This window comes from Thermobia domestica, chromosome 6 (assembly GCF_964235325.1).
Source record: "Thermobia domestica chromosome 6, izTheDome1.hap1.1, whole genome shotgun sequence".
In the NCBI taxonomy this organism is placed as follows: Eukaryota; Metazoa; Arthropoda; class Insecta; order Zygentoma; family Lepismatidae; genus Thermobia; species Thermobia domestica.
In genome coordinates, this window is record NC_137459.1 from 60,135,221 (window position 1) to 60,150,797 (window position 15,577).

Below are 15,577 nucleotides of genomic sequence, written 5' to 3' on the forward strand. Positions count from 1 at the left end.
ATGGATTCAAGGGTTGCGAGTTCGAATCTAGTCTAAGTCAAAAGATTTTTTTCCTGATATAATTCTTGAAATGGAAATGTTTCTCTCTTCACCTTTATCTCATAATTCTGAATAGAGATGTTTGGATGTGAAATAAAAAGTATACTAGAATATAAGAAAAGAAAGGTAAATTACATGATACCCTTTGCAATTTTTAACTATATTTTCACCTATCTAGGACGTCTCTAAAAAGTTCAGACTTCTAGACCTCCTTTTCGCTCTCTTATGTGTCCTTTAACTAATTTCTACAGTTACTTAGTGAATCACATATACATATATTACAGATGACGTATCTCTTTCTCTTCTCTCTACATCATGTCTGGAGATGAATGTTTTGACAATAGGTTACAAACACGATTTTAAAAAATAATACGATCTGCGATATCAGTGATACATATTGTGGTGTTTAACTTAACATATAAAACAATAAATAGAAAAACTGAGAATACGAATCTTTTCGTGCACTGATGCTTCAATAACAGTGCACTGATGCTTCAAATCTGTGTCTTTACTCCCTTCACCTATGTTAATTCCCTAGTCAAAATAAAAACTCTTCAAAATTAATCACAAATTCTTATACAACCATCCCTTCCTTGGAGTACTGCGCTGTCACATACCCGTCAAGGTGATGTAAAGGCACTTCTGGCGACGAGGATACGTTATGATGAATATATATATATATATATATATATATATATATATATATATATATATATATATATATATATATTTCAAATATTCTTGGCTTACCAGTAATGAAATAGAGAAAGAATTTATTTTTTCCTCACTTTGATTATTTTTTTTTCCTTTTATACACATATCATACATTCTCTAAACTTTACTTCCACAATGACTCGTACAGTAGAGATGATCGTGCTTGCAAAAGCAGATTGCTTATAGAGCAATGAGATGTTAAATATTTGCCAGAATGCTCATTTTGGTCTCACGTTTATCTAATCAAGCATGCAATTGAAACATCTCTCTATGACTCCAGACTTCCTACTGATTTCTATTGAATTTGCATTGATCCTATGCATATACAACAAGACAAGTATGCGGTCTATGTTCTTTTTGCAAAACAATACTTCAAATTACAAATGGTATTGCTGTTATTGCATTATCTTAATTACTGACTTCTTGAATTACTTTAATCTTTTTGATTTTTTTCTTTTGTTTTTACTTTGAAGTTACGAGAGGAGAGAAGAAAATATTGTGACAGTAAAAAAAAAATCTAATTTGAGATTTCAACGAATATACATATTTCATGGCTTCTACGTAACGAAAAATTTATTTTTGAAGGTAAGTCCGTCTATTCATCCCGGCTTAAATGTATTCACTCAGACTCTGTATCGTTCAAAGTACCCTCACCAAATTTTTAGGGAGTTTTCGAAATTTCTTCCTACCCCAAAAATTAAGGGTAGTTTACAGAAAAATGATTTTTTTTTTTTAAAAAGTGATTTACTCAAAAATGACTTGACGATTTTGTTTATATTTCATATATCAATATATCATTAACAACCTATACTATGGTGTAGATCATTTCTCTATGAAAAGATCTGCAAGTGGTAGCTTATTCTTTCCAGAAGATTTTCACAAAAACGGCTCAGGCGATTTTATTCATTCTTTCTGAATAAGTATTTCAATAACCTGACAATGTGGAACAAGTTTTCCATCCTGAAAAGAAAAAAAAAAAACTACAAAGGATAGTTTATTCTTAGTTGAATTTTCTAGGGCGATTTTCTCTAGAACCACTCAGATGATTTTGTTCATATTTCATAAACATATCTTTCATCAATATTTTGAGAATATGCCAACTCATTCGTCCTGAAAAAAGTACATTAGGTGTAGTTTTTTTTTTCAAAGGTGTGAACCTTTTCCGGAATATTTTGTCAGAAACAACTCAGACAATTTTGTTCATATTTCAAAAATAAATATTTCAGTAATAACCTTGCAATATGACATAATTCAGTTTTCATGAAAAAAAAATACGAGGATTAGTTTATCCTTTAATGTGAGATTTTTGGGAGATTTGAACAATTAAGAAATCCCTCCAGCTGTGAAATAAACGTTGTGATGCGTTTTCTTTGTGCTAAAGGCGTGAAAGCGTTTGAAATTCATCCCCAGATTAGTGAAGTGTATTGAAAAAAAACATTACGAGCGATGGAATGGTACGGAAATGGGTTGGAACTTTTAAAGATGGCTGCACCAATGTCATGATGGGGAAGTTGGCGACCTTTTATCATCATTGAAGATTTAATACACAAAGTTGACGAGAACGTGAAACAGAACAGATACTAAATGATTTTGTCGTTAAGTTTCCTTAAGTGTCAAGAAGAGTTTTCTATGAAACAGTGACTCAACGCTTAAGTTGTCAAAAGTTCTGTTAGGTACCGAAAATATTGATTAAGGTGCACTAAATCTAACGTTTAGCGAGTGCGTTGAATTCCCTTGAGCGATACTGTGAGGAAGGTGATATATTTTTAAGTAAAATTGTCACAACACACGAAACATGAGTGGCTTACATTACAAGAGAAACGAAGCAAGAATCTATAAATTGACGACATTCAACATCATCCAATAAATTGAAGTTCAAGCAAACAATTTCAGCCAGGAAAATCATCTGTACTGTGTTTTAAGACACGAATAGGATGCTGCTTGTGGATTTTTTTTCTCGTGGTGACAATAAATTCTACCATGTGTTTTGAGACCCTACAAAAACTGTGTCGTGTAATCCAAAACAAAAGGCGATCATTCTGAGTAAGGTGATCGTTTGCTTCAATGAGTTTCCGTTCACGCAAGGAAACTCAAACTCAAAATCTCATCGCATCATTTGACTAGGAACAACTTGGTCACCCTCCGTAAGTAACGATCTAGCGCCCAGTGACTACCACATGTTCCTGCATTTGAAGAAACATTTGAGTGGACAAAGACAACGATGACGTCATAACGGCCGATTTGCAGTGGTTGTCAAACCAGGCGTCAGACTTCTATGAGGATGTCGTTCAAAAACTAGTTGTACGACACAATATGTGCCTTAATATTGGTTGAAACTATGCAGAAAAGTAGATTCAGGTACAGGCTTTCATGGAACAAGATTTTTTTTACGAAAATATATTTTTTTATTTCGAAACGATACTTATGTGTTTACTTATCTTGATTATGTGTTTCTTTATGTACATTATTTAAGTAGTATATATATATATATATATATATATATATATATATATATATATATATATATATATATATATATATATATATATATTGTTGTTTCACTTCTAAAATGACGTAAGTTATTCTAACAGTGAGACATATACTACTTGTATAATTGACATCAAAATGGCATCCAAACTTTTGACTTGGTTTCAGGGCTAATATTTTGTATCCTCAATAAATATTAAGCGTAGGCGCACAACATTTTGTATTCCAGTTACTTAATTAATTTACATGACAGCTTATTTAAAACTCATTGAACATAAGAAATTTTCAGTACATGACAATATTTTACTTAATCAAACCTGAAATGCGTCTTACGAAATATTGAAAATATTCAGACTGTTGAATTTGAATCACTAGAGAGACAAAGTAACATCGATTGTAATTGATGCAGATCGCTAAAAATTTCATGTTTCTGCATTTTTATTTTTATCCACGTATGTTTGACATTTCGAGTGTTTGCTACATCCTAACTTGATTCTACGCGTTGACATTCACAGTTGACATTCGTCAGAATAAACACACAGCCAACCGGTCTATTCAATGTATCTGAAAAATTTACCACGAACACGCTTTTGCTTAACAACCGCACAGCAGCAGAATTGACCAATGGAATATTTATCAAGTTGACCAAGTTTTTTTTTTAAACATTTTTCTCGCTTTCAACAATACTAAAATAGCACAGGTTCATACAAGCGCAAAACAAATTGAAGCTCTCAATGATCATGTATTTTTTTTCTGTTTGGAACTTGGATTTGTTTTTAATACGAGAAGAATTAATCACGATACTTACTAATCTATTTGTTAATATTTGTCTTGTGCCTATATTTTATGATGTTTTTTTGTTTTAATCTATCATAGTTTAAGTTTCCAACAAAGATGGCTAGGGTTTCACTTCAGATATCGTCTCATTTTTTGTGTTGGACAATGAGAGAAATCTCAGTTATACAGAATTGAATTACCATGAGTTATGAGGTAGATCGTGCGTAGATTGATGCGTAGTGTTCTTGTTTTGCTAACCGGAAATTCTTCGGTTTGAACCTGGTGAATGACTGAAGTTTTATTGTGGTTTTAATTCAGTCCCTCATATTTTATCTACCATTCTTCTATAATATTCTGTATATAGTTTTAGCGGGGAAAATTCTCAAACTTTTACTTTTTTTTTTTTGCAAATTCTCTTATATTTCATAAGTATAACGGAAAATAAAAGAAATAATAATCCTAAATATTTACATCACTAAATCCTGTCTTAATTAGTATGAAATTGTTGAAAAATAAATAACTACTCTAGTTTACATAATAGTCTATTTAATGAAATGAAGAAGTGTGTGAAGTAGTAACATTAAGGAAATCATTTTCAAAATTGTACACACGAAGAAATAGATATTTTCCATCTCAAAATACGTTTGACAACGTTGCACGTGTCCAAGGATAAGAATTTCATACTACACTGCAAGATAGTGACACATTGACTGTGGCTTTATGTATTTGCCTTCCAGCTAGACCATATACAACTAGCTCTGTATGCCTTTTTATCCCTTCCTCTTGGTCCCTGGCTGGGTTTGAAAAAAAATTTCTCTCATGTTTTACCTTGGATTTGTCATATTGTGTTATCAGATAACCAGCTTCTTCAAGTACTTATAAATTATGTTAACACTGGAAAATATATTTAGTTAAGAAATAATAGGAAGTGATAAAACTACTCTTTTTTTTTTGTATGACTGAAGAAGTTGATGTTTTCAAGCTTCGTATTTTGATAATTCTTGGCATAATCTCCGTTTGAAACTTTGATTTGCTATCCTCTGCATGTTTTGTCTTTCTTATTCACATAAGACGAATGATGAAATTAGCCAAAGCTAGGTTATTGACCATCAGTTAATCAACCGCAATGGATGTTGTTTCTTTACATTATGTTAGGGCAAAACACACAGAGAGAAAATCGATCCGCTGATTTCGCAGTTTAAGCATGAAATCATTGGAATTCCGGGTACTCTGCACATAACCTTGTGTCACAACAAACTAAGTGTAGAACCTGAATCAACGGTCATTAAACCCATTTAACAATGGCAGTAGTTCGTGTCAAGTTTTTACTGTTTTCAGTAAAGGCTAATTCTCCACAACATGAAAATGGAGGTAGTGCACTCTGGTTCAGACAGCTCAAATGCACTTAAATAACAGACAAGTCAGAAATATTTTAGTGAAGAAGGGACAAAGTGTTCTGTTTCTAGATCTCAGAAATCTGACAGCTCTAATGTTATCAGTTGTACTTCATACTTACGCCATCACTTCTGTGAGTATTAGTTTGTTGTGTAAACAAAACAATGTTGCCATACGAGCCTATACTAGGGATGGGGAAAACCGTTTTCTTATAAAAACCGGAAACTCGAAAAACCAACATTTCGGTTTTATACAAAACGGGTTCGTTTTTCACCAAAACCGGTTTCGGTGAAAACTGTTTTGGAAAACACATAAAACTATTTCTGTGGAAACGGAATCGCATTCCGGAGAACAATGAAGTACTATTCTGGTCAGAAATAGAACCAGTTATGGAAAAACTGAAACCAGTTTTGGAGAAAACTGGGACCGGTTTTGAATAAAATCGTACCGGATCCGGTGGAAACCGAACCGGTTTTGGAGAAAACCGAAACTGGTTTTAGAAAAGTTTCAAAAATCGGTTTCGGTCTTTCTAAATACCGGAAACCGAAAAACCTGTTTTTGTGCCCACCACTAGTCTATACATATTAAAGCGGGATAGCGTACAATTCACATATTGCAATTATTGAGTGTCATTTTGTTTAATTTAAACTTATAAATTTAAAAAAAAAATCATTGCAGACTTTTCGCTCTGATTCATGTTTTGCCGTTTTTGTTCCTAACTCATAGCTTGGGAGAAAAAGCCTCTAGGGGGAAAGTTCACATAGTGTTCAGTTTGAAAATTATCATATATATACAGTAGAATCGCGTTGTGTTTATCTACATGGCAGTAAACATACTCTACTAACTCGTCAAACAAAAGCAATTGTCATAATCCTATAATATGATTTGGAGTAAAAGGAAAAGAAGAACGCGACTTTCGTTATTTGTGGCTTTGGTCGAGACATTTGGTGGGAATAATAACAACCGTGTGGGAAGAGACCGTTCACTGTTATAAGCGGCTGCGCTGAAACCGTCGTCATCATGTCCCCCCTTTCATTTCATAACGCTTCTAGGTTTTCCGGTAAGCAAGTGCTTTCTCGCCCTAAAGAGATTATCACAAAATAACACGGTGTAAAGAACTAAACGTGTTTTGTGTTAAGCGTTTAGAAGCACTTTTTTTTGAGTTTTCTGAAAATGTACACTATTTTTTTTTTTTATTTCTTGAGAACCGTTCTCATTAAATATTTATTCTATTAAAAGATGAACCTGAACCCGTTGTTACAGTACAACATGATTAGAGCATTTTTACATCGACGTGACTATAGTTTGATCCATCACCATGATTTATAATACGCAAGAACGTTAATGGAGTCTGACCAATAGCTACTCATTAACTGTACAATATTACCATTTGGATATAACGCTGAGAAAAATATTAAATTACATTAAATTCTGGCGTAGTTCTGAGTACGATCTCCTGGGTTATATTTGACAACGTTGTACGTTGAGAAAATGATTGAACAATGATTATCTAACACACAATGATCGTATGACTGGATATATGATGCCTATATACAAAGATTGATTCATTTATATTAAGCCGAAGTGAATGTGCAACTGTATCGCGCATGCGCAAGCAATCACCGTGAGATTGCATAAGGACAAATAACAAACAACAGTATCTTTCTAGTCACACAGTAGAGTAGTATGGTGGAGTGTAGTCTGCTGAGGCTCAAAACTGAACATATTCTGGGAAGGGCTCATTGAGGCCCTTTCCGATGCTAACTTCACGCCGTTGCACTTCGCACAAATGTGTCAAATGTGTAATATTTGTGTATGTTGTGCCACTGTGAACCGTATTGAACGGAAATATTCGGGACAGAGCCCTGAGCACACTATTTCAACGCGAGCAGCTAGTAATTATCCTCCCCTGGAAGAACCCCACCGCTATTGTATGTAGTTCGGTATATCGCGACCTTCGATAATTTCCCCACACAGCCTGCATGGCTGGAAAATGCACACATTGCAGGCTACAGTAAACCGAGCCATTCACAGGTGTTTACACCTTACGATCGTTTTCAAGAGCAGTGTGCATACTGTGAGAACGTATCAGGTGGATCACCGAAAAAGGAACTGCAGGAGGCTGTATGAACGTCATCTCTCGGATGATCAGTGGAAGTTTGTTTTTACCTTTAATAAGGCATGAATTTACCTCGCAAACTGTGGTAAGCTTCGTGTATTTTTTTTTTTAATATAGGCTTACTCCATATTCACCTGCCATTGCGCCTTGCTTAGGTACTTAGAGCAGTCACTTTTACTCCTGTTTCTGCAATTAATATTTTTTATTTCTTTGTCACTCTCTCACTCTGTCTGTTTTCGACATTTTCTTCCTCAGCAGTTGCAAAGGATACATAATTCTACATACAGTTTCATAATTATTTTTTACATGTTTCTTTCTAAATAATAGATTTGATAGGTACAGTACATATACATACGTAAGTGCACACACAATGACACACACACACACACACACACACATATATATATATATATATATATATACAGATGGTGATCAGAAAAATGGAAACATCTGTAGTTGGCAACACGTCAGATGTATGGGTTGGCAGTGGTGTCGTGGCGCCCGCGGCGCCGGACCGCTGGTTCTGGTGTGTTAGGTAGGTCTCCGTACTACGTCAGGCGCAGTGGAACAGCAGTGTCCAGTGGCTGCAGCAGACGGAGGTAGTGTAAAATGGGAGACCTCTCAGATTTTCAAAGAGGGCAAATTGTTAGTGCGCAGATATGTGGAGTGAGTGTCACGGCAGTGGCTATTGTGTTAGGTGTGTCGCGTGGGACAGTGTCGAAGGTAATGACGGCCTACACAACACACGGGAAAACCACATCGGGGAAGCGGAACAGTGTGCGGAAGAAAATCATGAGTGACAGGTCACGCCGGGTATTAAAGCGCATTGTCACGCAGAATCATCGTGCCACTGCGGAGCAAGTGACGGAGGAACTCAATCAGCACCTCCCCCACCCTGTTTCGACAATCACAGTCTGCCGCGAATTACATGACATGAACTTACGGGGTCGTGTTGCACGGGCCAAACCGCTCATCAGGGACCATAACGCTTTCGCACGCCGCAAATGGTGCCGCGACCACGCAACTTGGACCGTTGAGGGCTTGAAAAACGTGTGATATGGTCGGATGAGTCATCCTTCACCCTATTCCCAACCACGGGCCGTGTTTATGTGTGGAGAACGCCCAAAGAAGCTTATGATCTGCAGTGTTTCCGTCCAACTGTGAAACATGGCGGCGGCTCGGTGATGCTGTGGGCCGCCATATCATGGTTTTCATTGGGTTCTGTGGTCACACTTAGCGGACGAATCACTGCCAACGATTATGTCGCAATTTTAGGAGACCACTTACATCCTATGGTCAGGATGTTGTTCCCGGACAAAGACGCCATCTTCCAGGATGATAATGCACCAATTCACACAGCTGGCGTTGTTGCAGCGTGGTTTGAGGAACATCGGTATGAAGTTCAACACCTCCTTTGGCCCGTCCAGTCCCCAGATCTCAACATAATTGAACATCTGTAGTCCGTCTTGGAAACACGACTCCGGCGACGATTTCCACCTCCATCCTCTCTCACAGAACTGGCCGATGCCCTGCACGAGAAATTGTGTAAAATTCCACTTGCTACCATTCAAGACCTCTATGCCTCCATCCCACTTCGCATCAAGGCTGTTCTGAAGGCGAAAGGTGGGCCGACACCATATTAATCTGGTAAGTTGAAATTTCGTTCACGTGTTTCCATTTTTCTGATCACCATCTATATATATATATACAGGCTGTCTATAAAGTCATTTGACACCCCTAAAACTCGGAAACGGTAAAATGTATGTCACACTTATTTCACGCACGAGAAAACGCTTATTACATCATTTCAAAAGTACCACGTATTGAGGGAAACAAAGTTTCACCAGTGTCCCTCAGAGGGTCCCAGACGAGGTCCAACTCAAAATTTTTAAACGGCAAGGGGGGTCAAATAGTTTATCGGTTGAAAGCTATTTTCAAAAGAAAGACGATGGAATAAGTTTCGATGTTCTATAGTAAACCTGTACAAAATGGCGGCAGGTCAAAATCTTAATACAGTTTGCATTGAAAAGACTTTGGCCACCCCTAGAAATCTGAAATGGCTCAACAGATATCAAAACTGAAAAACGCGTATGCCATCATTTCAAAAGTACCACGTATAGAAGGAAACAAAGTTGCCCCAGGGTCCCTCGGAGAGTAACCGGACGGGGTCTAACTCAAAACTTTTAAATAGCAAGGGAATCAAGTAGTATATCGTTTGAAAGCTGTTTTCAAAGGAAAGACAATGGAATAAGTTTTGATGCTATATATTAAACCTGTACAAAATGAGAGCAGGGCACAATCTAATTACAGTTTGCATTCAGAAGTCTTTGGCCACCCCTAGAAATCTGAGATGGCTTAACAGATATCAAAACTGAAAAACACGTATGCCAACATTTCAAAATATCACGTACAGGTTTAGACTAAGTTGCCCCAGGGTCCCACGGAGAGTCCCAGACGGGGTCCAACTCAAAATTTTTAAATGACAAGGGGGTCAAGTAGTATATCGTTTGAAAGCTATTTTCAAAAGAAAGACGATGGAATAAATTTCGATGTTCTATAGTAAACCTGTACAAAATGGCGGCAGGTCAAAATCTCTCTGAGGGACTCTGGGGCAACTTTGTTTCCCTCTATACGTGGTACTTTTGAAATGATGACATATGTGTTCTTCAGTTTTGACATATGTTGAGCTACTTCAGATTTCTAGGGGTGGCCAAAGACTTCAATGCAAACTGTATTAACTTTTTTTGACCTGCCGCCATTTTGTACAGGTTTACTATAGAGCATCGAAACTTATTCCATCGTCTTTCTTTTGAAAACAGCTTTCAAACAGTATACTACTTGACCCCCCTTCCATTTGAAAGTTTTGAGTTGGACCCCGTCTGGGACCCTCCGAGGGACCCTGGGGCAACTTTGTTTTCCTCAATACGTGGTACTTTTGAAATGATGCAATACGTGTTTTCTCGTTTTGACATATATTTCACCGTTTCCGAGTTTTAGGGGTGACAAAGGACTTTATGGACACCCTGTGTATTGGTAATGAATGAACTGTAATTGGTTCATTGAAGTTCTAACGCGATTTTCCTTCTGTTCATGCTGGAGCTCTGGGGCCGCGATGGCTCAGAGTAGAGCTTCACCTCTGGTGCATGAGGTCCTTGATTTCATCCCAGCTCGCGCTAAGTGAACTTTGTGGTGGACAAACACCGTGTGTATGGGTTTACTCGGGGTTCCCCCGTTTCCTCCCACTTTCTTCATTCCACTAATTCATTCGTTTCTCATCACCGTCTCCTTTGGTCTAGCGAGTATAATCGTGGGACGTAAAACTTAAAGATTACATTTTCATTTATATACGTACTTTCCGTATGAAACAAGGGATCTCACACACAGATGGACGTACATAACATATAGGTGACATACGTATACTTATGTAATATACGGAAGACTGTTAGATATCAGACATTCTGCAGGGGCATGATGTAACTTTTAAGCGGGACAAAAGACAGTACGTACGCAGCAAATGTATGACATATGCTCCATAAAGATTTCCATAGTAAACTTATGGATTCCGTATATTTGTACAGTATACCGCTGTCCGGATAACGGATCTTTCTCCGTGCTAAGTGGCTTCCAAAAGTTATCTTGTCAACTAAAGGTTAAAATAGTCCTTGTTCTGTTTGTTAATATGACTGAATAAAGAAAAAAATAACACCTACCTATCGTTTCTTATGAAAAGCTTACCGTAATGCAAGACATGCTTGAGAAAAGTAATTAACCTTTGTTATTGCAATCGCAAATAATAACACTCGATCATTTTGTATCTGATCCTTTATGGAAATTTTGTATTGCTCTTTACAGCAACCTTTTGCTGATATTACATTTTAGATACATGGTTTATATCTTGGTAACCTAATTTTAAACCACCTATATGTCCGGGGCGAAATTTAGTCAGCTAGTAGTAATATCACTGAACTCTATAAGAAATAATCAAATCTGTTTACACTGGACAAAAAGTCACACCATGAGATGGAAACAAACGAAAGTCTGACTACGGATGCACGTTAGTATTGCCTTGCACATTTGGGTTACGTTAGCGCCCTCTTTTAGCTATTTGTGTTCGTCAGTAACGATAGTGACGTTGATGTGAGGAAAGATATGGAAAGTGAATTCGATTGCTGCATAAGTGAAAACTATTGATATCGTATGCTGTAGCCTTGACAGGTTATAATTGTTTTTATCTACAGTTTTAGTAATAAATTTATACTACTAATAGTTCTTATTAGCTTAAGAATTAGTTTAGTTTAGAACATAGGGTTCAATGGAAAAACTATTTGTATCCACTATCCTGAAAACACAACACAGAGTGGGGTTGTGCTGTTTTATTACAATAGTTTTATTAGAAAGAAATGTGGTGATATACATCATTGCTGCGCCTCGAGAAACCACTATGTGGCATTTTGGTCGAAAATGATTTATCTAAAATATGAACGGAAATTTGTGTTGTATCTTCCTAAAATATATTCTTAATGGGTTTCAATCAGAGCCCTGCACGGGCTGGGCGCGCCCGATTCGGCCCGGTGCCCGGCCCGGCCCGGCCCGACCCGTTTCAAGTAATATTAAACTGGACCGGGCCCTAACCGGGCCGGGCACATTTCGGGCCGAATCGGGCCGAACCGGGCCGGGCGCATTCGGGCCGAGCCGGGCCGGCCCGGCTCGGCCCGATAGTCTGAAAGACGGTTCGGAAACTAATGTTGTCAGCCTATTTGTTTTTTTAATGTCCTCCACTACCTCTATTTTTGCCGTGTTTGTACGGTCTTACTGTCAGCCTATGTTAATCATAATGTGTTTGGGAAACTGACTCTTTATTCAAGACTGTGATGAACTAGTAATACTATTACTATTACTACTTCTACTTCTACTATTACTACTACGACTACTGCTAATACTACTACAAGTGCTACGACTTCGCGTCAGAGTTGACATGTCTGGTGGTACCGAATTTGCCTTCTAAGTACAGAATAAAATGGAGAAATGCTAGTTATTATGGCCAGTCTGCGCAGAATGTGAACCGATGCTTGATCTACGAGGGAGAACTGTGGCTCAGTAGAAAAAAAACACTCACATCTGGTGCTAGAGGTCGTCGGATCAATCCCTGCTCATGCTATGTGAGCTTTGTGGTGGACAAACATCGTGTGCGTGTGAGTTTCTGGGGTGGTCCCGCTTCCTCCCACTGTTTTCTTTCCACCAATTCATCCCATCATCATCCATTCAGCCTGAGCCGGACTTACCTAAAGAACGTATGGTAAAGTCAAGTACTTGACCTAGTAAGTAGAATTTGGTACGCTACCATTGGACCACGGAGGGCAAAACCATAAACTGGCGTGCTCATAAGATCATTGCAATTTGTAGTAATGTTCAATTAGCAAGGCAAATATCGAATGGTGTTACATGTTCATGTATTGTTTATAGTATGATGCTACAAATATAACAAAATATAATGATCAAATAAATCACCAAATCGCCAGGGTCGATTAGGTGTTCCTGGAACGGTGGCTCAGCGGTTGAGCGTTCACCTCTGGTGTATGGGGTCCCTGGTTTGATCCGAGCTCTCGCCAAGTGAACTTTGTGGTGGACAAACACCATGTAGGGGGTTCGCGGCGTTCTCCTGTTTCTTTCCACTTTATTTACTCCACTATTTCATTTATTTCTCACCATCGTCTTCTTTAGGCTAGTTGGCATAACTTGGAACCACCTACCAAGAAGAATAAACTAATGGATTGGGAAGATAGACATTCAGTCTCTGGTGAATTTGATGATGAAGTAGACATCTACCTCAACATGTCATCATGTGTAAGAGAACTAGATATACTGCAGTGGTGGAAGCAACAAGAACAAACATTACCAAAATTGTGTAAATTAACGCGTCAGTATCTCGTCATCTCTGCTTCTAGTGCGTCTACTGAAAGAGATTTTAGTACTCAGGAACGGAGAAATGCTCTAAAGCCTGAAACTGTTGAATCTGTTTCCGTGCTATTCGATGCGTACAAGGACATACAGTAAAGCGATGTTCATTTTGCACTATTGGTTCTTAGGAAACCTTATATTTTCATTTTCTTAATATCAACTATCCCTTCTATTATATGTGATGTTAAGAGGCATTTTTGATAGATGATATCTATACATTTTTCATTCAGGGGACTTTTGAGGTATTTTTTGATCAACAATGATATGTGTGGATTTTGTTTTGATTTACTGCCTCGCATTCCGTCATATAGCTCTGTTATTTACTTGTTACGCACCGTTCCAGGAACACTTCATCGATCCTGGGGTCTGGGTGATTTATTTGATCATATTTTTTTGTTATTATTATTGTAGCATCGAATTATAAAGAATACAGGAACATGTAATATGATTTGGAATCTGCCGTGCTAATTGAACATTACTACAAATTGCGCTAAACTTATGAACACGCCAGTTCATGGTTTCGGCCTCGTGGTCTAATGTAGCGGAACAAATTCTAATTAGTAGGTCAAGGACTTGACTTTCTCATATGTTCTTTAGGCAATTACGGCTCAAGACGTATGAATGATGATGGATGAATTGGTGGAATGAAGACAGTGGACGAAAACGGTCTAATCCAAAAACTCCCACGCTCACTATGTTTGTCCACAACAAAGCTCACATAACACGAGGAGGGATCGATCCGATGACCTCTAGCACCAGAGGTCTACTGGCCAGACTACGCAGACTGGCCATAATAACTAGTATTTCTTCGATTTTTTCTGTACTTAGATTGTAAAGTATGTACCACCAGACATGTCACTCTGACGCTCGTAACAGTTGTAGTAGTAGAAGTAATAATAATAATAATAATAATAATAATAATAATAATAATAATAATAATAATAATAATAATAATAGCAGTAGCAGTAGTAGTAGTAATAAGAGTAGTAGAAGTACAGTACTTTACAGTCTTGAATAAAGAGTTAATTTCCCAAACACCAGTGGCGGCGGTTGGACGTTAAAAGTGAGGGGGCAAGACATGATCTGAATATTTGCATATAAATGTTAGTTTTCCTGGTTGTTTCTAACATGTTGTTTGACGAAAGGTTGTATAACTAATAGGATACTACATTTTCAGTTAAAATACCGTATATCGTATATAATAGTGTATTAAGTAAATTGAGAAGAACAACGCAAGTAGATACTAGCCCTTTGTACTCTTAAACAACGAAAGTGTAAGAAGAGATTTGATTCCTTGCTCATGAACATCTTAAAATTCTGTCTGGAAAATTGTGTGATCAGATTATTTAATAAATTTGCAAAACAAATAAATAGAAAGGATAATATTAATCATAGTAATGAATAATGATGTTTGTTTTGCAAAAGTTATATTGAAACTGAGGATTAATGAAAAACTTAATATTTAATTCCACACATGCTATTAAATGTATGTTATTACTCTTAGAAAATGAAAGACAGTAAATACTACAAGCATATGCTACGACATTTAAAGAAATATTTGCTTTTGCAACTTCTTGAAATATGTTCGTTGCCATTAGGTGCAGATTTCACTTTCTTGGAACACATCAAAACACAACAATACTTACAATCCACACTTCAGTTATACAAAATAAACTTAAAACCTAGAATTATGTTCAATTTACTAAATTTTATTGTATATACACTCGTACATCCTTAAACACAACACTTCACTCGTATATTACACTACAAAACAATGGAAAAGGTAGAAGTTGTTTCTTATCACGCTCTTTTTAATCGATATTCCTTACTTTAGAAAGAAGAAAAGACATTTTAGGAACTGTCAATTTTTGTGCAATTAAAGAATAACTTGTGAAATAGGTCCTACTTTTTTGCATAATGTTCTTTCGATTAGCTTCAAAGCGGCTCACTAACATATCGAGCCCTTGTAAGAAGAAATGAAAGTATGCTGAAATTGTGCTCCAATAGGTTATTTTTTGGGGTTATTTTCTGGGACGATTAAAACGCAATTACTGTAGCTTTCTTTACTCCACGGGAAGACAACCAATA

The 15,577-nt window shown here is 37.1% G+C and overlaps 1 protein-coding gene across 1 annotated transcript in view; it reads right to left on the bottom strand.

Annotated features, from left to right (window-relative positions):
• Positions 1-1,656: 1,656 nt before the first annotated feature.
• The window catches only part of LOC145687192 (allatostatin-A receptor-like), a 252,026-nt gene continuing 238,105 nt past the window's right edge, over positions 1,657-15,577 (bottom strand). Inside the window, exon 3 of the mRNA XM_081760657.1 lies at positions 1,657-1,713. Coding sequence (XP_081616783.1) covers positions 1,657-1,713 — 57 coding nt within the window. The remainder of the gene's footprint in view (positions 1,714-15,577) is intronic.